This window comes from Magnolia sinica, chromosome 19 (genome assembly GCF_029962835.1).
Source record: "Magnolia sinica isolate HGM2019 chromosome 19, MsV1, whole genome shotgun sequence".
Lineage (NCBI taxonomy): Eukaryota > Viridiplantae > Streptophyta > Magnoliopsida > Magnoliales > Magnoliaceae > Magnolia > Magnolia sinica.
The window spans coordinates 30,994,706-31,018,623 of record NC_080591.1 but is presented as its reverse complement, the minus strand read 5'-3'; the positions used below and the strand labels follow the sequence as shown (position 1 = coordinate 31,018,623).

Sequence of the window (23,918 nt, the reverse complement as noted above, 5' to 3'; positions counted from 1 at the left end):
TGAAATGATTTTAGGTATAATCGAAGCTCTCACCGTGGATTGCAAACCCCCTAGATTTGAAACCCCTAGTTACTTTATGCTGCCGAACAACTAAGGGGATTTGAAACCCCTTCCAATCCACGGTGCCAAACGACCCCTAAAGTAATTATATTGATGCAATTGATAATCTAATTATTTTGGGTATCATTAGTGGGTCATGTGTCTAATAAATTAAAATTCTAGTGACACATGTTTTACACATGCAACTCTTGGAAAAATTTTAGATGTAATCCAAGCTTTCATAGTGGTTCCAAACCCCTCTTTTTAAATACCCTAATTACTTTTTATGGTGTCAAAAAGCCAAGCGATTTGAAATCCCCTCGAATCCATGGTGAGATCAGAGGTGGGCATCGAGTCAAGTCGGATCGGATTGGGTCCAACTTGACTCGATTCAAATTTTTAAGTAACTGGCCTGAACTCGATCCGATTCGGGACCGAGTCCGAGTAGGTTGACTCGATCTGATTCGATGCACTGCTAGTCTGAACCGAACTGAGTCTGACTTGGTCAGGGAAACCGAGTTGGATCGGGTGTCAAATTGCATCTTCTGTTTTTTTGTTTTTTTTAATTTAAAAAAATAAAAAAAATATGGAAAAACTCCTCATGAAATGGGCAGGATAAAGGACCTACTTGATAGGGAGTGGCCGATTAGGGCGGAGCAGTGAGAAGTGGAGTACAAGTCACATTTCCGTGAACCAGGTTTTAAGGGAAGCGGATTGTACCGTGTAAGTATATGAGTAAACTCTTTGGGGTACACCATTATCCGTGTATTTTATCCACTCTGTCCATCCATTTTATCATATAAGTTTATGACATGTGACCAAAAATTAAATATATCTAAAGCTCAAATGGACCACACCACATGAAACAATGTGAATTGAACTTATACCATTGAAAAATTCTCAGGGGTCATAGAATTTTTGGATCAAGCTTATATTTGTTTTTTCCCTTTATACATGCCTTTGCGATCTTATTTACAGGTTGGATGACAAATAGACATCATCGTGGGGCCTAAAAAGGTTTCAACGATGGAAATCATTATTCCCATTATTTCATGTGGTATGATCCACTCCAAATTTGGATAAGCTTCAACTTTGGGCTCAACCCTTTAAATGAGCTGGGAAAACGGATGGACAGTGTGGATAAACCACATATATTCAGGGTGGGCTCAACTGATTTTACTCAGTACGATAAGATTGTCCTGAGTAACTCGCAATCCGATTTCGATTTGACGATAGTTGGCTGCATGCCTGCAGGCTTCATCAATACGCCACCCACTTCCCTCACGTCACCAACCTTCCTTCACGGCACCTAAACCCTAAACCTTCCCTCACTGCTCTATTTTAACTTTTTAACTTAGAGTTTAATGCATGCCACTTGCTCAACTGGCAGACTGAGTGGAGATACCTTATTTCAACACTTGAGGTCTTGGTATCGATCCCTAGTGGGGGTGGCTAACATGGAGTGTGTGTACTAACAAGCTAACCCAACAACAACAATAATAATAATAATAAAATGCATGCCACATCTATAACAGTCGCTAACCCAACAACAACAATAATAATAATAATAAAATGCATGCCACGACTATAACATTTGACTGTAGGTACTCGACCGGATCAAATTAGATCGGTCCGGATCGAATCCAATAAGATTGGATTGATCCAAATTGACTACTGATCCGAACTCAATCTGATGTACAGTTGGATTTGAGTGGACCTACTCGATTCAAACCGATCCTGACCTTCGATTCGAATTAAACCGGGTCCAATCAATCGAAACAAGCCAGATCGGTCGGATCGGATTGGATTGTGCCCAACTCCAGGTGTATTGGCCCTAGAATGATTTGGAAAAAACAAAGACCGTGAAATGCATAAATTGCCACGTGGGCTCACAAAGCCTTTTGACTGGCTCAGTGGACGCAAAATGCATAAATTGCCACGTGGGCTCACAAAGCCTTTTCACTGGCTAAGTGGCTGGTGATCTCAAGGAGTTTTCATTGCCAATCCTAACACTTTCATGTAGTGTTGTCTAATTGAGCATTTAGATGCAGCGGATAAAACACATATATCACAAAGGGGCTCACGGTGCCTTTTCACTGGGGGAGCGGAGTGGCTAGTGCACCTCACACTGCTTAGAAAGCTGCTGCATCGACCTCAGCAAATACCATGGGTCTGGTCACGAGTAATGTGTTATATCCAACCTGTCCATTTATTTGACAAGCCTATCTTAGGGCTTGAGACAAAAAATAACACAAATCTAAGTATCAAGTGAACCACACTGTAAAAAAAGTAACGAGGGATTGAACGTCTGCCATTGAAACCCTTTTTACAGACACAAAAGCTTTGGGTAAATATGAAATTTTTTCTCTTCATTTATGTCCTTTGACCTTGCGAACGGATCGGATGGAAAGTAAACGTTACGTAGGCTGTACGAATTTTTTAAGGGTGAAAATCACCATCTCCGCGGTTATTTGTGGTGTAGTCCAGTTGAGTTTTTTTGATATGATTTTTTTTTTTCGGGATAATGCTCTAAACTGATATCTAGAAATATATAAATGGCGTAGATATGATAAAAACACCACCGTACGGTGCTGTAACTTTGATCTCATCTGAGCCGTTCGTACAACTTGGAGCTCGTCAGTGCTCGTCTTCGCACGACACGTACATGCGGCAGCTATATAGCTGGTGTGAGGTACACTAGCCCATCCTCTTCCTTTCACTGGCTAGCTGGCTGGTGCAGGGGTGACCAGTCGATCCGCGTCCGTCGGTAATAGGTGGTCCACCCCAACTTGGGGACGGCTACAGTGTCAACTTCAGTAGTCCGAGGACTACCAACCTTTCCACGTTTCCCTTCCTGGTGCAAAACAGCAGTAGCAGCGTAGGATGACAGAAAGCAGTACTACTACTACTGTCTCTCTCTCTTCCTTTTTATCTGAGATATCTTTTTACAATCTCTTAGCTTCTACTGTCTTTTCTCGCCATTGTCCCAAATACAAAACCTGCAGGCTTCCATATAACAGAAAACCAACAAAATAAGACCCCCGAATTGCTAAAACACCCCATCCCATGACCCCAAAAAGGTCCAAAACACTCAAAAAAGAGGGGAAGATTTTCTAAAGATCGCCCATTTCAGATCTCTCTAATATCACCCCAAAACCACCTTAAAAACTTGCTAGAACACCCCCCACCCACCAAAACCAAAAGGGCCAACACACCCAAAAAAAGAGAGAAATATCAAGATTCTAAAGACAGCCCACTTCTAGAAACCGCGACACACAAACCCAAAAGGGCCAACATAACCAAAAAGAGGGGGGAAATGTCAAGAATATAAAGACAAGCTATTTCAAATATGTTTTAGATCATTCAGAAACCAGTCCCCAAGAATTGCTAAAAGACCCCCACCCATCAACCCCAAAAGTCGCCACCCCCACAAAAAAAAAAAAAAAGGCTAATAAAATCAAGAATCTGAAGAAAAGACACCCATTTCAAATCTATCTCATTAGATTTTTTGGTTTCCTCTATGGATTACATGCAGCAGCAGCAATGGAGAAACCCACATCCCCAACCAGATCAGTCACCTTCTGCAAAGATTCCGAAGCTCCTCTTCCATGGCCAAAACCAGCCATTTGAGCCTGCTACTACTACTGCTGCTGTTGGTGGTGGTCTTTCATTGTCTGTACAACAGCCAAACAGCAGCAAGAACAGCAGCAGTCTTTCTCCATTTCCAGATCCAACCATGACAAGATTTCCCAGTAAATATCTTCGCTTTTTTAACCTGCAGCTTTTAAGGTGTTTGATTTATTTCCTTTGATGGGATGTGTTTGTTTATGAAAATTTGAAGGGATGGGAGGTGGGTTTTTCAGCTTAGCTCAGTGGCAGGAACTGGAGCTGCAGGCATTGATTTTCAAGTATATGTTAGCTGGGGCTTCTGTTCCTTTGGATCTTGTTCTGCTAGTTAGGAAGAGTCTGCTCAATTCACCTGCTTTCTATCATCACCATCACAATCTTCCTCTTCATCCGCAGTATCACCATTACCCACCACCTAGTGAGTCTCTCTCTCTCTCTCTCTCTCTCTCTCTCTCTCTCTCTCTCTCTTTTGAATGGGATTCTTTATCTTTTTTTTTTTTTAATTTTTTTAATTTGATTTTTTATGTTGTTACTGTTGATGGGTTGGATGGATTTTTGTAATTATCTGGAATTATATAATTTTTTGTCCTGTTGATGTTGTAGGGTCCGCTCCATCTGTGTGTATGACATCCAACCCGTCCAACAGAATTGCCCTTCCATGAAGATCACCCAGCGCAAAAATCAGGCCAAACCAATTATTAGGTGGGCCACACAATAGAAAACAATGGAGAACCGTCCAAACACCTCCAAAATCACGCGTGGCCCCCTGATGGTTGGATTGGCCTGATTTCTGCGCCAGGTGAGCATATACACGTGGTCAACTCCATTGTGCGGCCCACGTCTTGTGTGTATCACATCCAACCCGTCCAACAGGTTTGCCCCATATGAAGATCAGGCACCCCAAAAATCAGGCCAAGCCAATCATTGGGTGGGCCACTCCATAGAAACCAATGGACCACCGCTGAAACTGCCTACTGGATGATTTGATAGACTTGATTTTTGGCACTTTGGATTTTCTTGGTGGGACACGCCTTTTGGACGGTTTGGATTGATGCACATACCACACAGACCCCACTTGATTATGGGGAGTTTTTGGGCGGTTCTTGCCTGCTTCTAGGGCGGCGGTTGTGCCTGTTCTTAGTGCTGGTCCCACCTGATGATTGGATTGGATGGTTTGGATGATACACATACCACACAAATACCACTTGAATATGGGGGGTTTTGGGCAGTTGTGCCCTGTTTCTAGGGTGGGTCCCACTTGATGATTGGATTGGCTTGATATATATATTTTTTATCTAGGTGCCCATCATGGTGGGGCACTCCTTTAGCTTATTCCATATGCATTTTGGATGTTTTATTTTATTCTATTTATTTATTTTTGTTTCACTTCTTTCATTTTTACTTGGTGTTTTTGCTGCATCATATATTAGAAAGTCAATTGAAGTGGTTTGATGACATGGTAGCATATGCAGCAGAAATTGCAGTCAGATTTGCTACATTTGGGACCATGGTTTGGTGATCCAAGCCATTGATTTGTTGGCCCCACTGTGATGCCTAGAAATCCAGATGAAAAACTCTAATCCCTTTGCTCAACGGCCTACAAATAGATGGTTAAGGAGGAATAATAGTGACAGTTCACATCAACTGAAAATAGTTCAATGGTGAAAGGATAGGATATTCCAAAGAAGATCTTAACGGCATCAGTCTGTTCATCTGATCGACGGTCTGCATCATTGATGGATAATTCCAAATGTCTAGAATCTTTGGATTGGCAAACCATCCAATTGGCAGGATCTTACAATACTTACATTGTAAATAAGAGCTTAGGCCCAATTGGGTGTCTCATATCTTTTAGTATAAATATATAGTGTTATATGATAGAAAATCTCGCGTTTGGTGCTTAAATTCGGTATGCTGGTAATGTAGGTATCAAAATAATGGTATTCACTATATTTTTTTAAATTTATTTATTAGTGTTAATTCCCATGTTATGCAAATAGTTGGATTCCTAGAAAAAACCAAAATCCAACTATTTTGATAAAAGAGAGAGCATGTATTGCATGGTTGCGTGGAGGGAGGAAAGCTGGATCAGATCCAAACCATCCAACAGGTGCGCAGCCTCTTGTTTATCCCAAATGTTAAAAATCAAGCCCATTTGAAGACTTATGAGGGCCACACCATAGGAAACAATTGAACTAGGGATGCCTGTCATTAATCGTGTTTAGTCCATGTTAGTTTTGAATAGGTTTAATTTTTGAGATCATGGCAAAACATGGGTTGTTGCATCTGATGGATGGTGTGGATCTTATGTAAATAGGCTGTTAACCCCACCTTCGTGGGTAGGCACACCCCCCAACCCTTCGTCACACTTGCGATAACTTTGGCTGTCTGTCTGACTTTTTGAAAAGGGAAGGGGACTAAAGAAATCTGGTAGACTATCGTCGTTGATACACATGCATTGGGAAATTTGTACATGTGTGACGGTTTTCAGAATATCTAGACCATCCAGATTGCTGAGTCAACTACGGAAGGAGCATGACGTAACAATCGAACTCACCCCTCACATGTATTTTATCATTTTTTCTAAACACAATATATCCATTCTCATGGTAACTTCTATTTTATTACCATAACTTCAATCCTAACTAAATAATTTTATCCAGGCAACACTATTCGTATAGTGGTATGATGCACGTCAAACGGGGCCTTTGTTATATGTGCTACTTTGAGTTAAGCTTGAGTTTCTTGAAGGCTTGATTACAAGGTCAAAACCGAGAAAACTAGTTTGTCACATGCTATACAATAGCTAATGCAATAAATCCTAATCCATGGTCCTTGCCCTTCAGAGTGTCTAGATCAACGATTAGGCTCAGTTATTCTAGCACTTCAAGAACCTGATGGCCTTAATGTTCATGTCCTGTATAGCTCAAGAAGCTCAAAAAATCTAGCAGCATGTCTGCATTGCTTGAATGTGTTAAGAAGATCTCAGATAGAAACAACACGTAGTTATTCTGTTGGATAAAACAGGGGTCAACATGAATTGCCTTGATAGTTAGTGCGGGACCACTAGGAGTTCAATCAAACATCCCAAATGGTCATTGTGGGAGTTGAAAGATTAAAACCTATGAAAGAATGAAAGAACAAGAAGAAGAAAGAAAGAAAAAGAGGAGAATAAGGAGGTGAGAACACGAATACTCTCTCATGATTCTCCCCCTTATTTTATTAGTGTCTAATCGTAAGAGAAAGACAGAAGTACCCCTAACTACAAGGATATTCCCCCTCATATACATGTATATGTACTAACTTCACCAAATATACCCAAAATACCCATACTTCTCAACAATCAACACTCACCTCAAGTTGGTGCAAAAATATTTATCCATTCCTAACTTGGTTAAAATTTTCTGGCAATCTAGCTTTGCAAACTCCTTTAGTAAGAATGTTTGCCAACTGAAGTTGTGTAGAAATGTAAGCAGTACAAATTCATCCAGTCCGTAGCTTCTCCTGTATGAAATATCAATCCACCTCTATGTGCTTAGTGCAGTCATGCTGGACAGGATTATGAGCAACACTTTTGGCAGCCTTATTGTCATAGTATAGACTCATTGGTCTTGGAGCGTTGTATCCCAACTTTTAAAACAGAGACCTAAGCCATAATAGCTCACATGCACTGTGAACTATGGATATGAATTTTGTTTTTGCACTAGATCTAACCACAACAGACTGTTTATTACTCCTCCAAGTGACTAAGTTCTCCTCAACTAAGGAACAATACCCAGAAGTTGAACGCCTATCAGTAACTTAACCTGTCCAATCTGCATCGGTACAAGCTTTGACCCTTAGGTGACCTTGTCTAGCTAACAAAATTCCTCTTCTAGGAGATGATTTCAGATATCTAAGAATCTGATGAGCTGCCTATAAGTGTGTAGTCTTTGGAGTATGCATGAACTGACTAACAACACTCACTACATTAGCAATATCTGGCCAAGTAAGAGATTCTGAAATTGCCTTGCATTAATTAATTGTTGACCATTCTCATCATTCAATCTTTAATTTTGTTCAATTAGAGTATCTGTTGGCTTTGCTTCAAGGTTATTTGTTTCTTTTAGAAGGTCTAGGATGTACTTTCTTTGAGGGATGAAGATGCCCCGCTTTGAACATGCCACCTCTATCCCAAGAAAATACTTTAGTTTGCTTGGATCCTTAATCTTAAACTCATTTGTCTCTTGGGTTTCAGAATCTCCTCATCCCTAGTTACACCATATCATCTACATAAACAATGAGAGCCGCTGTCTTCCCCTTGGATCGCCTAATGAATAAAGTATGATATGCTTGACTTTGTGAGTAGCCAACCCTTTTTAATGCATTAGTGAAGTTCTTAAACCAGGCTCCGGGTGACTGTTTGAGACCATATAAGGACTTCTTCAGCTCGCAAACCATTCCTTGGGTATTAGGATACTGAAATCTTGGAGGTATCCTCATGTATACCTTCGGATCACCGTGAAGAAAGGCATTCTTCACATCCAACCAATAAAGTGGCTATGTCAAATTTACACCCATAGATAAGAGAACTCGTATAGAGTTTGTCATTGCCACTAGTGGAAGTCTCCTTATAGTCAATGCTGTACCTTTCACAACTAGATGGGCCTTATATCTAGAGTTGTACATGAGTCGAACCAAGTCGAGCTTGGCACATCTCGGCTTGGGTTGGCCAGTAGCTAACCCTAGCTCGAACTTGGCTCAGCTCGGTCCTCGAGCTTGACTGGCTAGCTTAACTTGGTTCAGTCAGTAGCTCGGGCTAGTTCGAGCTGAGTTCGAGCCTGTGCGACATTTTCTCAAACATATAGAGTGCATCTTCAATTTCTCATAGAATGCAAAACAACACTTTATAGATATTTCATCAAACACTCGGCGAGCTGCATCAAAATCAATATATGAGGGCAGTCTTATAATGTAAAGGTTTTTTTTTTTTTCATATCCATTCCTTCCTCGGCACCAACCGATCCCTCGAAGAATGTATGCACCTGAAACAACACTTCATTGAGTTATTTCATCAAACACTTGTCGAGCAGCATCAATATCAAAATAATCGAGTCACCGAGTTGATTTGTTCCGAGTCGAGTCGAGCTCCGGCAAGCTCGAACTCGATTTGAAATTTTTTCGAGCTCTAAAAACCTGCTCGACTCGGTCCGAATCCAATTACCAAACTGTCCAACTTGGACAATTTAAGAATTCATATATATAAAGAATATCAAACCAATAATTGATTAGAATACAATTTATTATATATGAATTCTTAAACGGATAAGTAGATTATTAAATTCATCTACCAAGTGTGTTAAGTGTCAAGTGCAGTCGCTCTAAAACTAATTGATATGTGTTTAATTGAAGTATACAACTATAAAGCATATATTTAATATATGATTTGTAGTTGAATACTTGAATTAAGCATAAATCAAATTCAAGTAATCAAACACAAGTCTACACAAGTTTAGAGTTTCTCAAGTAATCAAGAATTCAAATTCAAGTAATCAAGAATCATATCCAAGTAAATTACTTTAATAAAACAAAAATTAATTACTTGAAGTAAATTAGAATTAAATTCAAGTCTACACAAGTTTAGTATTTCTCACGTAATCAAGAATTCAAATTCAACTATTAAGTAATCAAGAATCATATCGAAGTAAATTACTTTAATAAAACACAAATCAATAAGTAACCCAACCCGACACTGCCCCAACCCGACGCAACCCAACCCTGACCCAACTTGACCCTGACCCAACCCAACACAACCCAACCATGACCCAACCCGACCCTAGCCCAACCCAAACCTTGACCCAACCCGACGTTGACCCAACCCAAACCCTGACCCAACTCGACGCTGACCCTACCCGACGCAACCCAACCATAACCTAACCCAAACCAGACGCTGACACAACCCGACGCAACCCAACCCAAACCTTGACTCAACCTGATGCTGACCCCACCCGACAACCCAAACCCTAACCCAACTCGATTGTATCATGCAAAGAAAAAAAATCAGAAATGTTATCTGGCTTGAAGGATTGAAGGAGAGTAGAGAGTAGAGGGAGAGGTGGGGTTGCTCTCATCAGTCCGCTCGGCTCGTCGGGTGGTGAGGTCTACCAGTCTGCCGCTTGCTCGTGCTCGAATAGGGTAAAACGAAAAAGAAAAGAGGGAAAGTGAAGGGTAGCCAGATAGGGTTGGGTTTAGGGTTTTTACATTTTACTTTTGAGCGAGTCAAGTTTGAGTCGGGTTCGAGCTTTGTTTCGAGTCGGGTTGATTCAAGCCTGACCAAGCTCGAACTTGACTCAATTTTTTTGGCGCTCGGCCTGACCTGAACCATATTGCAAGTCGAGTCAGATTGAGCTCAACTGAGTCGATTCGAGCGAGTTTCTCGAGCTAGCTCGACTCGTGTTCAGCTCTATGGCCAACAATCAAGTTTCTTGTAGATCGTAGTAAGTTGTAAGTTCCAACTTGTATTGCGTGCATCAACCCATCAAGATTCAAGTTATCAATACAATTGTTATATTTGTTGTTTTCAATAATTAATTCTTTCTTAGTGTAACTTGTTGATTATTTAAATTCGTATTGTTATATATAATATAACTCAACATATAGATGGCTTAATAGTCGAACCACAATGAAATAGGTAAATAAACCCAACCCAATCACTTGTAGTAATTATTCATAGTTTTTTTTTAAATTTTTTAGAATATTTTTCTTCTATTTTTTTAACCATTTTTAATTATTATTATTATTTTTTAAAATTTTCAAAAAAGAAAAATAAAATCATCAACCTGATTGATCGTTTATGTGATTATGCGATGGAATAAGTGATCAACCCAAGCTAATGGCTTATGCGATTTTACAACATTGCTAGGGAAACATTTCAAATACTAGAGGATCCTCATAACTCTTCATAATTGTTGCTAGGTGTGGTGTCCTCGAACTTTGCATAAACTGACTCACCACACTAACTGAAAGGGCAATATTAGGCCTGGTGATAGTCAAATAGATGAGTTTTCCAACAAGTCTCCTGTACATACCAGGGTCTTCTAACAATTCTCCTTCTTCAGCTTTTAGTTTGAGATAAGGGTCCATTGGAGTACCAACCGGTTTGGCTTCCAACATCCCTATCTCTTTTAATAGGTCACAAGTATATTTTCTTTGACATAGATTTATTCCAACTTTCGATCTTGTCACTTCAATGCCCAGAAAATATCTACGAAGACCAAGATCTTTGATTTGAAACTAAGTTTGAAGAGATGCCTCCAGGGTCTTTCATGTAGGTCTCCATGCAAAAATGCATTCTTCACATCCCAACTGAAAGAGAAGCCAATCATGATTCGCATCGAGTGATATAACCACCAGAACATAATTAAGCTTAGCCATTAGGGAAAATGTATCCACATAATCTACCCATAAATCTGAGTATATCCCTTAGCAACCAGCTTGGCTTTATAACGATCAATTGACCCATCTGGTAGGAACTTAATTGCGTACACCCATCTACACTTGATTGGAGTCTTACTTGTAGGAAGATCAGTCAACTTCCAAGTATTATTAGAGCACATGGCTTTCATCTCTTCATCCATAGCTCATTTCCAATTTTCATTGGACAATGCTTCCTGGACCGACTTAGGAATAGATACAACAGACAAGGTAGGGGCAAAACTTATGATAATTTGTGGAGAGATGGGTAAAAATGACAAAGTTGGAAATAGGATGAGTAACACAAGAACGTTTACCTTTCAAGACTGCAATATGAAGATCATTTGCAACCTCAGGAGACTCAGAAGAACTGAGAACCTCAGTAAGAGCAGTAGCTGACTGTGTGGATTGAAGATGAATTGTCTGTAATGCTTGGTCTTTTCTCCTTTTTTCTATAATAAGTCTATGTGAAATCTTTTTGAGGTGACGAAGGTATCTCAACATCAAATTCTGAAGGAAATACCTTTGGCAAGGGAGCTTCCATAGATTTGGCGTCGATAATACAATCATCTTTAACGTAGAACGAAACATCTTTAAAGAATGTTACATCAACAATCACAAAATGCTTCTTAAGAGTTGAGGAACAACATCGTTAATCCTTTTGTGTATGTGAATATCTTAGAAAAATATACTTAGCTGAATGAGGTAGAGTTTATCTTGACTTGATCCAAATATATGAGCAAAGCAAGTACATTCAAACACTTTTGGAGAAATAAGAAAAGGTGATTGATCAAAAAACAACATAAAAAATGGTGTTTTGCCTTCTAAAACTGATGAAGGCATCCTATTGATCAAATAACATTGTGGACGCTGGGATCCCGGGCCGGAATCGACTCAAGGCCGCTTTCTCCACGGGTTGCCTCTTTTGAGGGCTTTGCATTGTGATTGATTGGTTATGTTTGACCAGAGTCGCCACTAGCCAATTTTTTCGTTTCTACAGTTGGTTAGACCCTATAGAAACTTTAGGGTAGGGATCCAAAGATTTCCTGCCTTAAGATGACTCTTTGGTTCTATGATCAGAGATTTCTCAGTAAGGGACTGCGGTTACAGAGAAGGAATGTGTTAAGCACCCATCCTACATATACAGATGTATGGTCTCTACTTCACAGGATCTGATTGTTCTCGAGGGTGAGGATTCGGTTCTCGTATATATGAATGTATGCAATGCCTGTGACAAAATGTGAAGTAATTGACAGGTTTTCTGTTGGGCAAGATCCAATTAAATCGGCAAGCCTCATATTATACTTTCGAGCCAATTTGGTGTAAAGTGTGTTGAATGATGAGATGAATATTGCGATATGCAAATACTATGGCTAGATGAAGCTTGGTTGAAAACAGTTGGATGGACGATAGTGTCGCAAGGATTGTATCGAGTGGCGTGGATTGAACTTGGGTTGACTCAAGAGGCCAGTGTTAGGGCTGGACTTGGGCTAGGCTCTCTTCCTCACCCTCACTCTCCTTGGTGTGGGATGGCTAAGGGGGTTAGGGTGCTTCTGGATTGGTAAGGGTGCTTGATTGTGGATGCTATTGGATTATTGTGGATTGAGGGATACTTGAAATGTGAAGGGAAGTGAGGTATTAATAGCCCTCCAGCCCAATTTTCTGGTAATTCCTACAAGGCTTGAGGGGTTTGGATGGTTGAGATTTGAGATTGCCATGTGGCAAGATCTCATGTATTGGTTTGGGTGGCATAAGTTGTAATTTTGCCTTAAGGGAGGGGCATCAGAGTAATTGCCAAGTTTTGCACATGCATGAAATAGGCAGGGAGGACAATAACACACGAGTAGGTAGCTGGCCAAAGTACGGCCAGTGCCACGTAGCGAGCGATACCCTGGGTGTCGCTCATCCTTTTTGGTTTAGCTTCGGAGGGAGGTTCCTTTTGTACATGTGAATAGTTTTGGTCCTCTGAAGTTGCTTTGCTGTCTTCCCTTCCTCCCGAATTGGGCTTTGGAATGGGCTTGGGCCAAAATGGGTTTATGGACTTAGTTCGACAAGGTCAGTTGATTGGGTAGGCTATTTGGGCTGATTGGGTGAGTTGACTCTATAGTTTAGGTTTTTCCTAAAGTTGGGGTTTGGAACCAGTTTTAGGGTTCTGTTTGGTTATTGTGACTGGGTTAATTGGATTTTAGGGTTTCTAGGGTTCGGGTTTGGCTGAGGGTTAAGGTTATGGATCGGGATTTGGCATTGGGTTAAGGGTATGGATTGGGGTTTTTGTTCAATAAAGTTTATCGGCCCGAGGTGGAGTGTTTATAGACATGTAGTAATAACTGCATCACCTCAGAAGATTTGTGGAACATTCATTCATAGCAACAAGGCTCGAGTCACTTCCACCAGATGTCTATTCTTGTGTTCAACCACCCTATTTTGTTGGGGTGTATAAGTACAAGAGGTCTGGTAGATAATGCCCTGACTTTGTAATTATGTTTGAAAATCCTTAGAAACAAATTCCAAGGCATTATTTGACCTAAATATGCCCAATTTTGCACCAAATTGATTCTTTATTTCATTATAAAATTTTTGAAATACATGATAGACTTCTGACCTATGCTTTATTAGATATAATCACGTCATCCTAGAGTAATCATCAATAAAGAGAAAAAAGTATCTAAAACCTAACAAACTTGGGACACAAGCCGGTCCCCACACATCACTATGGACCAATTTAAATGGAACATACTTCTTGAATCAATTTTAGACGGAAAATGAACTCTATGATGTCCACTAAGCTTGTATGCCCCAGACTCCAACTTTGACATCTTGGGAAGAGATGGGATGAGAGTCTGTAGATTTTTGAGAGATGGATGTCTCAAATGATGATGACATTGAATTGCTGAATATGAAGGAAACATTGCCACATCTACTTATTCTCTCTCCAAGTAATACAAACCATTTCTCTCATGATCTCCACCAATCGTCCTGCCCATCTTCAGGTCCTTAAACACAATAAGAAGGAAAGAAGGATATGGAACAATTCAAGGACCTTGTTAGTTTACATACAAATAAAAGGCTAAATGGAAACTTGGGTGCATATAAAACTGATGACACGGAGACTGATGCATTAGGCTGAGTGGTACAGGGGCATTCTCAAGGTCATTGGTTTGTTCGATGCAATTTAGGCGACGAGTCAATGTTTTGAATGGAATATGGAAGTCATCTGTGGTTTCGTGGAGTTCTGGTCCCTAGTGATCAACTTGAAAAGTTGAAAAAAATGATGGTTTGGATGGGAAGGGAAGAAGAAAGATGAAATTTTGAGAAAATATCTCTTTTGGATAGAAAGGAAGAGAGAAGAAAGATGATAGATGGGAAGCCTCGCACCTCCATTGAATGGGGAATGGAATCACACCACACCTAAGCTCCAAATCAGATGAAGTATTCTTCAAATCACATTAAGAAGAGAAAGCACAAAGTTCTTCTTCTTCTAATAATAAATAATAAATAAATAAAATCTAAACTATCCTAAATTATTCGTGGCCAATGGTGCGCGATCCAACAGTCTGATCGATGCGAACACTCAATCCAACACTCCAGACTCCTCAAGAATACAACCCACATGCATCTTCTTACTGTAGGGTCTTCAAAATAGGCCACTGGGCCCACACGGGCCCTCCTCTGGTAGACCCTAAATGGTGTTATGATGTCTTCATCATTTGTCTTAGAGAAGTGCAAGGCATACGAAGATTTATAATCTCTGACAGTACAAGGAGAGCCGTCCGAGTAAAGAAGCTGAGACAACAAGACTTGTGGGCAAAGTGTTAAAGAATGGGCCAAGGATGATGTGACTCAGAAACAAGGTGCTGAGACTAGGCAGCAACAATGTAGCATACTGAGCCATTGCCTAATACTCCTCGAAAGGGTAGTAAGGTCCTAAAGATGGTTGAAGTCATTGGTTCCCTTGGCTACCTGGGAGCTAGTGTAAGCTTCAACATCGAAGGCGGAGGTCACAAGGAAACAGGTTGGTGTAGCAGATGGTTCTTGCATCAGGGCTACCGTCGGAATGGAGAGGTGAGGAGGTGACAAGCGCACCCTGTGCCAAGCTTGTAGTAAGCTTCTCTCCTTCTGAAGCTTTCATTTAATCAGGAGATTCCTGTAGAGGGTTCCCAAGGCTACTATGATGTGGCTTTCTTTTGGAGATGTCACGTTGTGGGGAGACCTACGTTTGAAGTAGGATCGAATGTTGAAGTCAACGGTCACCTTGGGGCAGATTTGTTGGAACTAAACGAAGCCATCACCAGCTTCGCGAGGGTGGTGATTGAGCTTTAGAAGGTGGAGGTTGGAGGTAGGGGTGTACATTGAGTCGAACCGAGTCGAGCTGGCCTCAGCTCGACTCGGATCGGCCACTAGCTGACCTCAGCTCGAAATCTGCTCGGTCCTCGAGCCTGATTGGCCAGCTCAGCTCGGTTCGGTCAACAGCTCGGACTAGTTCAAGCCAAGTTCAAGCCAAGATCAAGTTGAGTTTGTCGTGTAGCATTTCCAAAAACACCTGAACTACACCTTCAAAATCCCACTGTATAGGAAATAACAACAATGGTTTTCAAGGTATTTTATCAAACACCTTCTAAGCAACATAAAAACCAAGAAAAAAGGGTATTTATTTCATGTACATACCTTCCTTGCCACCAGCCACACTTCGTTGAGTCATTTCATCAAACACTTGGTGAGCAACATCAATATCAAAGTAACCGAGTCACCGAACTGGTTCGATCCGAGTTGGATTTGATTCGAGTCTAGTCGAGCTGGGGCTAGCTCGAACTCATTTTTGAGCTAAAAAAATCAGCTCGACTCGGCTCGAACTCCGCTTCGAACTGAGTCGAATCGAGCTTTTTCGAGTCGAGTCGAGTCGAGTGAGCTAACCAAGCTAGCTCAGTTCGTGTACACCCCTAGTTGGAGGTGTCCTCACTAGGTTGCCAATGCTTGAAGCTGCCCATAAAGCCATGAGCGCGCAAACATAGAATAGGTATCAACATGTCTTTCATTTAGTTGAGTGGTAGAAGACATGAAACTTCATGTGGCCGTGGAGGCCAAGGTTCATGATCTTGAAGATGCTTTAGGTGGCAAAGGTTGAGGAAGAAGCGACGGCCAAGGAGGTAGCTTCTGCAGAAGCAATGCTTTCCAACACTGACCTGGGCTGCTTGGGAGCAAGCAGATGCTAAAGTAAGGCAACTGGAAGTTGAAATGAGGGCCTTATGCAACAAATGCTTGTAGTAGCCAGCCCTTTTCATTGTTTTCTTGTTCAGGATGCACAATTTATCATTTGTAAATTGTAATAGAAATCTTGGCATGTATTGAAAACATTTCATTTGGCAATAATCGGTATCTTTGTTTTCTTGTTCGGGATGCACGTTTTCATGCTTGATGAATATGATTTGTAATATGATTACGATGCTTGTTTGTATACCATGATCACATGGGATGGGCACTTAGTTACCCTTGTAGAACTTAATTGTTTGGTGTGGCAGTTAGTCACCTCGCAGTCCTTACTTCTCGGTGATACGGCACACATGATTACATCGGATTGGCTATTTGACACTTGATGGCTAACAAAATGGCAAGATCGGGGCAAATAATTGCACTAAATAGTGTGGCACTTGCACGAAATTTGGGAAAAAAACGAAGCTGAATATTTATCATTCCTTGAAATGACAATACATGAGGGAGTGGTTTATCTTTGCACAATAGAGTTTTACATTGCTCTTATATGCCCCGCCCACGTCTGACGATTATATGCTTGGTGGTTGTTGGAAGTGATGTGAGAGGATTCCATGGGGAGTAAAATGCAAAATATCCGCGATCAAATAAGGTTGGAACGAGCAAAGCTTGGTCAATTTTACCCTTGCAATTAGTTTCCCTATGGTGTAGAATTTTGAATATTGAAATGTCATGGGAAGACATTTTAAATGAAGTTAGGTGTATTTTGAAGCTGGAAAATGTGGCTGGTGTCCAACATAAGGTTTAGATTTCACCCGCAAAAAGCCAGTTGCCATGAGTAACATTTGGACAATTTTATCCCTGCAATAATAATACAAAGAGAGGTATGCTTTGATTTCTCCCAAAGGTATTTTTGTCCTTTCAATTCCTTCCTATGATTAGTCCGCACTATCTCTCTTATTTGTGTGTAGCTTGCAGGAACTGTATTATTAAAGGGTCAGCTAGATTCTCACAAGATCTTTATAGTGATCACTTAGTAATACAGCCTTATTGTCAATTTCCAGATGTTTTCATATCCCCAAGAGTGTGATACCGATACTTCAAACACTACCCGCATTCAGCTATTGTTTTGTAGAAGTTGTGCATGGCTCTGAAGAGCAGTCATGTGCAAATGATGGTGCTTTTGTCCCACACATGGGCATCCAAATTGCAATTTACACCTAGCGACTTGTCTAACCGTATGTTGTGCCCATCATGTAGAGATTGATGTATAAACTATGACACTATGAATGCCATGGCATTCTCTCTCTTGCATGCACTAATGTGTTGTGCAATAGAGTCACCCTGTTCAAAGGATACCGTGTTCAGAACATTGTTGTCCTCCTGAGGCCCATCACAGGATATGCAACATCACCAACCAGTGCTTTTACCATGAGTTTCCCATTTAATGAACTTTTGGTGCTCTTCTTTCAATCCTACTCAACCTGTAGGACCCGCACATGAATCAATCACGATCTTTGACTGTCCTTATCTTCATAGTGTAGTCCCATCTAAGCATTCAACTTGCTTTAAATATGAACCAAACTACGATAGTCCCTTGAGATAGGTTCAACTGGAACTACAACAAAAAGATTACTCATGAACTAGATGACCTTAGTCGGGGCCTTACTATCTTTCCCACTAGGCTGCATTCCTTTCTCTTGTGATAGCAGTGTGGTGCTCTCCACGATCCTTCAACCCCCTCTCTAATATATTCGATGCATGGAAAGCTAGAAGATCTTCATCTACTGCGTAACTTTAATGCTCCAAAGCTGCACAATCACTTCCATAGTGCACATACTGCACATTTCATGTAGGATAGATTTTTTGGTTTTCCTTGTTAATCGAGGTTTTCTTCAAGAGATATAATTAACGGCTTATGGTATGCGATTGAACCTGAGGGTTGACAACCCCAAGTGTAGGGCTGCAATGCAATAATAATTCGGTGAGACTGAGGTCGAATCCTCAGGGAATGGATAACACAACTTAGAACTAATCTGACAGTAAATGTTTGTCTGGGTTTTAAAACAATAATAGACTTAAGGATCCATGAATCCACTCATAGCAATCACAATATCCTAATCATTGATTCAATATATAACTCAATTGGAATCGAAGTCCCATCCTATCTAATCAGAAGATAATTCTATTAAACCGATCATAAACACTAATAAGAATATGTTTTTAATTGAACGATTCTCTTATGAGGCACTTGCTCTCAATCGCAGGGAATCGAAAGCATCTAAAGCGCCCTTAGGCGACAATAGATCAATCAATTATATAGATTGAATCATTCTCTAATTCATGCTAAATAATTGTTAAATCAAAGCATTCATTGTACCTATAGCGCATAACAAATCCAGAAATAAACAACTCAAAGACTTTAAAGTAAATCTAAATATATTTCAATCTGCTATAATCATTCAAACCATTGTTATTGAATCAAATAAGCTAAATATTGTAATTAACTACAAGCTTCATCCCTAAGCCTTAACTAAGAGATTAGCTTAAAATGGCTAACATCTTACAAGAAAAACAAAAGAAAAACTAGATTTGAGGGATTGAAGAAGAATGAAGACTCTATGTAAGCTCCACTACCCCCAGGTCTTTCTCCCAATCCCTAATTCGTGTTTAAAATAGCTAAGAACATCCCCTTAAATAGGGAAAGTCCACACTGACTTAAAACCGACTTCAATTTTACGCAATTATGTTACGCTTCAGTCGCACCAATGACAGCCTTCGGTTGCAGCCGAACATTCCTTCAGTTGCACCTAATTTCTTTCAGTTGCAACTGAATTTCACCAAAATAGATCTAAAGTCTCTGTCTCCCTTCGGTTGGACCGAACTCTCCTTCGGTCGGAACGAACATGGCTTCGGTCGGACCTAAGTGTTGAGCCGAATTATTTCTGAAAATCAAAATTTCTTGCTGGACTGCTTTGTGCATATTCGGTCAGACCCAACCAACCTCAAGTAGGACCGAACAGTTTGTTATTTCTGTTGATAGATTTTGTGATTTTTCAGTTTTTTCTCCATCCTTTGTCCTTGTTTTTCTTGGATCTTTAGCACTTGAATTCTTTATTAATATCCTTCAAATCTCCAATTCTTCATCAATCATTCTTTTGAGCTTTAATTCATTCTTTTAAGCGTATATTCATCTTTAGGTCCAAAATCATCTTATATGAAGAAAACATATATAATTAAATCAATTTAACACTTAAAATGCCAGAAAAGCTAATGCAATTGATAGGATAAATATGCAATATTTAGGCGTTATCAGTATGTCACAATTAAGGATGTAATAGTCTCCACAAATAAATAGAAAATTGTGGAAATTTTGGTGTTGCGATTCAAATATTTTCCCAAAGAAAATCAAGACTGAATTTGCATAAGCTTTATTAGTGTTTTGTTCTTTTGTTTTTGGAAGATTAGTGTTTTGTTCTTGTTTTAATTTTTCATTGAATGTGATGTGAGAAGGCATTATTTCTAAATTGAGTTGTAGATAAGTGCATCTATTTGCTTTGCATATTCATTTACTTCTTTATTTTCCTTTTTTGCCTTTCGGTATCTTTTTTCCCAATCGTAGGTGGTTCTCGTGTACCCAATGCTCTTGCTGAAAAGAGTTGTTCGCTCACCGGAATATGGCTCCCAAGTAGGGGATCTGGACCGTTATCTGGTTGATCCTGCCATGGATGGGGCAACTCAGAAAACCACACTGATTGGATGGTCTTGGTTATCAAAATGGGGGACTTTTGTGTATTGAATATAGACCACTGGCCAGACTTCTCTTTTAACTGCCCATTTGATATATTTAGAAGTCCACCAATTTGCTGGTTGGGATTGTCCCATCGGAATGTTTTTTGGGGTATACATGGTAGCTTAGGGCTGCCAGATTAATGTATGAATCATGTACATGTGTCTGCCACCCATGTCTTTTCTCCTGCTCTATTTGTCTTGGTGTATGTTGTTTTCTTCTCAGTAATATCCATTGGCCACCGTTATGTATGGGTGGTCTATATGTCAATTCTGATTGCAAGCTTTGGAGCCCATCATGGACAGAACATAGCCTGAAGATTACAATGATCAAATGATCCTAACCATCCATTGCTGACCATCAGATGGTTGTCTACAAAAAGTTAATGGTCCAAATGATATGGGCTAAATCAGATTGTCCAATTGATCTGATTTTGGGATAAGCCTCAATCCGTGACAGGGTTCATGATCTGTGCAGTCTGTTTTGACATACGTGTATGTGACATGTACAGTAGTATGTAGCCTGGCTTGCTGACAGTGTTGCATACATGCATCTTATAGTTTGGTCTCTCTTTATGATCTCCGATGTGTCTTCTCAGTGTTGCAGACAGGGTATTGGGGGAGAACCGTCGTGGACTCAGAGCCAGGGAGATGTAGGAGAACCGACGGGAAGAAATGGAGGTGCTCAAGGGATGTGGTGAGTGGACAGAAGTACTGCGAGCGCCACATGCACCGAGGCCGGAACCGTTCAAGAAAGCCTGTGGAAATCCCCACTCTGCACACTGCTGCAAGCAGTGGCTTAAAAGACAACACCATCCCGTCTGCACCATCAATGGAAGCAGCTAAAGAGGCCCATTTCACTCTTTCAGGCCCATCGCCTTCTTCAAATGATCTCCTATATCTCAACCAAAGGTCTTGATCCCATCCAAATCTCTCTCTCTCTCTCTCTCTCTCTCTCTCTCTCTCTCTCTCGCTCGCTTGCTCATTGATTACTTACGAATATATGATGCCCTACAATGATCTCTTTCACCTAAATAAAAGCTGAAATGCAATTGAAATTTGAGGGTTACTTGTTACAAATGCTAGGAAACTTTGTTATTGTTTTGAGAGCCGATCATCACCGTTTGTGGTGCTGTACCATCTTTGCTACTAGCATAGCCACTTTTGTAGGGCATCCATACGATGGAAATGGTAGGCCCCACCACGATGATTTCCCTTCTTGATAATCAGGCTGATCCATTCACTAGGTGAGCCACACATGTATGTTGGTTGTCCATTGATTCCAATGGTGTGGCCCTTCCAATGAGCACTCCAGCCTGATTTTTGTCAGATAATAGTCATGGTAGGGCCCGCTGTTTTCATGGTATTGGATGTCCTACACGTGTAGCATGTTGGTGGGAAAGATGGCATGGCATCTTGAGTTCTGGTGCTCTATTGGTTGTAGATGATCGGTTTATGCTTGTTTTTTTCCTTTCCTCAGGTAAGCTTTAATGTTCTCAATTCCATTCAGTTGTCCACCCAAACGTGGTTTTACATTTTGCCTTCTAAAAACAAAATTATTTTTATTTTTTAAGTAACGTGGTCTTACTGTTTTCCTTTTTCATTATATCAACATTGGTTTTTGCTGCCTTTGTTACATTGAGTGGAGGTTTGCCAAACCCACAGGTGTGTGAGCCCACCCACCTATGTGCCAGTGCGGCACATGGATGCAAGACCCAAACCACCCATCAGGTCGGTCTGGCTGTATAGATGATCTTGCCCTAGAATCAATGTGGTCAACTCATCATGTCGGCCACACTGCGTGAAGGTCTCATTGGATTTCTGCAGAGGTATGCATATTGGCCAGACATGATTCTGCCTCATCCTAATCAGGTTGGCTAACAAACCTTTGAACCAAGTAGCCGTCCATTTGTTTCGTAAACTGGGGCCCATATGATAAGTATACTACCCTTATTCTAGGGCTAGAGCATCTAAAAGGTGGGATCCACTTGATGAATGGCTTGGATCTGGTGCCCACTTGACATGCTAACATATGCAGTGGCCTGTAGATGTTCTGCATTAAGCATGTGAGCTTAGCAAAGCTCCTTGCAATGCTGGTGGTTAGGTTGTGGAAATGAGTAACTCTTTGATGGCGATGAGCAGTTCGTTACTAACGATGGGTAGTCGAGGGGGAGCATATCCTGCCCAAAGATCAGGCTGATCCACTCATCAATCGGGCCGCACGTGTGAAAATTGGACGGTTGAAAAGAATCGACAGTCCATGTTTACGTAAGCGTGTCATGTCATCCACACTATTGAGTTGGCTGGCCTGATTTTTTCAAGCCAGGAGATGTCCATGGCAGGCCCTATCTGTTGAATGGCCTGGATCTCATATACACGTACCACATTGTCACATGTGCTGTGGACGGTGAATTGCTGCTGTTTTCTATGGTGAATCTTGTGCAGTTCTCAGAAAACTATGCTGTTTCTTTGCCATTTCTTTCTGTAGATCCTCGGATGGCAGCAAAGCAGAAAATGGGTCCCACCACCAACAATTCAACCAGCATGACATTTCTGGTGAAGAGTCCAGTGGGGGCAGCAAATCCGATGGCCGAGTCCTCAGGCATTTCTTCGATGACTGGCCAAGATCACAGCAAGATCCCAGCACTGCCAGCAGCAATGCCAGCTCAGCGATGTCTTCCACTCACCTCTCTATTTCAATGCCAAGAAATCCATCTTCTGCATCCTCGGATTTCTCCTTGAAGCTATCAACGGGCGACAATGAGTTGGGCGTGGCCAGCAGCAATGCTGGGGACCGACGTACGAATTGGGCCAGGTGGGGGCCCCACCAGGAGGCCTCGATGGGGGGCCCACTCGCAGAGGCGCTCCGTTCATCAACTTCAACTACTGCTTCTCCGACGAGCGTCTTGCATAAGCCATATGGTTCCATATCTGAGACCAGTAGCATTTGCACCTGAATTGCTGATTGTGTTCGAGTCTCAAGAACTTTGGCTCAGTATTCGTGTTGTCAGCCATTTCTCAAATGACAGTGATTCGTCGACCGTAAGTGTGGCTTGCATGTACATCAATCCAGACTGTCCATATCGCGGGCCCTATCATGGATGTATTGTAGCCCAAAATTCACACTGATCGGATGAGCTTAACTATCTAACATTAACTTGTCAGTTTCATGCTGATAGCATTGTTAAGGATCATTCAATCAGTGTGATTTCATGACATGTTCCACCCAAAAGGGGGCCCATGAAATGGATGGTCCATGTTGATGTGCATTTGTGCCACTTGTATGGTTGGATTAGTCGCCACCATCAAAGGAATGGCGAAAGAGGCTGATAATAGTCTTGACCCGAGAACGTTTGTTGTGGTTTTTCTTGCTTTGTTTGGCAAGTTTACTGATTTTCATCCTCTCGTCTTTTGTAAAATGGGGTTCTGACCTTTTGTATTTGTGGTGATTTGTTTTTTATTCTAATCTGCGTGGAATTCTATCTTTTGTGTTTTTGGTCCACCTTTCTCTGCTTTTCCTTTTTGTGGGTTTGGACAGGTGGGGTCCATGGATCAGTGACTGATGCTGTTGATCGGATGGGCCCCAATCATGGATGGACAATCAGTGTTCTTCAATTGCATGTGGATGTTGGTTTGTGTTTCTTAACCATTTTACTAACACTACTAATCGGAAGGTTAGGATTGCCTCATCGAGGAGATTTTTGGGCCATAGTCCATCCATGGGGCTGTCTTATGGATGCCCTGGATCACCAATCACCATTAACCCATGAATGCATGATTATTGAAGAGGTATGTTTCCTCTAGGC

At 41.0% G+C, this 23,918-nt stretch overlaps 1 protein-coding gene across 4 annotated transcripts; it reads left to right on the top strand.

The window, feature by feature from the left end:
- Positions 1 to 2,766: 2,766 nt before the first annotated feature.
- LOC131234766 (growth-regulating factor 3) lies at positions 2,767 to 23,596 on the top strand. 4 transcript variants are annotated; one of them, XM_058231716.1, is made up of 5 exons: positions 2,767 to 2,935; positions 3,575 to 3,791; positions 3,881 to 4,084; positions 20,712 to 21,024; positions 22,601 to 23,596. In XM_058231716.1, exons 2-5 carry the CDS (start codon positions 3,776 to 3,778, stop codon positions 23,067 to 23,069), a joined length of 1,002 nt encoding a protein of 333 aa, XP_058087699.1. In that variant the 5' UTR covers positions 2,767 to 2,935; positions 3,575 to 3,775; the 3' UTR covers positions 23,070 to 23,596. The 4 variants fall into 4 exon arrangements, with proteins under 4 accessions (XP_058087699.1, XP_058087697.1, XP_058087696.1 ...); XM_058231714.1 differs by having other exon boundaries at positions 2,767 to 2,949; positions 3,578 to 3,791; XM_058231713.1 differs by having other exon boundaries at positions 2,767 to 2,949.
- The last annotated feature ends 322 nt before the right edge of the window (positions 23,597 to 23,918 follow it).